Source organism: Corvus brachyrhynchos, unplaced genomic scaffold, assembly GCF_000691975.1.
Source record: "Corvus brachyrhynchos isolate BGI_N302 unplaced genomic scaffold, ASM69197v1 scaffold248, whole genome shotgun sequence".
Taxonomy (NCBI): Eukaryota; Metazoa; Chordata; class Aves; order Passeriformes; family Corvidae; genus Corvus; species Corvus brachyrhynchos.
This window is the reverse complement of record NW_008239641.1, coordinates 128,512-128,767: the sequence shown is the minus strand read 5'-3', so window position 1 is coordinate 128,767 and position 256 is coordinate 128,512. Positions and strand designations below refer to the sequence as shown.

Sequence of the window (256 nt, the reverse complement as noted above, 5' to 3'; positions counted from 1 at the left end):
GGGGGGGGGGCCACCCCCCAAAATCCCCGGAGAGATCCCAAATTTTCCCTTTTCCTCCCCAGAAATTCCTGGAGCTGATCGGGGCCACGCAGGGGCAGATGACGGTGCTGAGGCTGATCGAGCTCCTGGAGAGGGGCAGGAGGCTCCCCATGCCCCGGGATTGTCCCTGCGAGGTGGGAAAAGGGGGAAAAGGGGGAAAAGGGGATTGGGAAAGGGGAAAAGGGGGAAAAAAGGGGCATTGGGAAAGGGGAAAAGG

General features: G+C 60.9%; 1 protein-coding gene across 1 annotated transcript in view; it reads left to right on the top strand.

Moving 5' to 3' along the window:
- The window catches only part of TYK2 (tyrosine kinase 2), a 19,173-nt gene that overhangs the window by 17,682 nt on the left and 1,235 nt on the right, over nt 1-256 (top strand). The window contains exon 24 of the mRNA XM_017742324.1: nt 63-173. Within this exon, the coding sequence (XP_017597813.1) occupies nt 63-173 (111 nt within the window). The remainder of the gene's footprint in view (nt 1-62; nt 174-256) is intronic.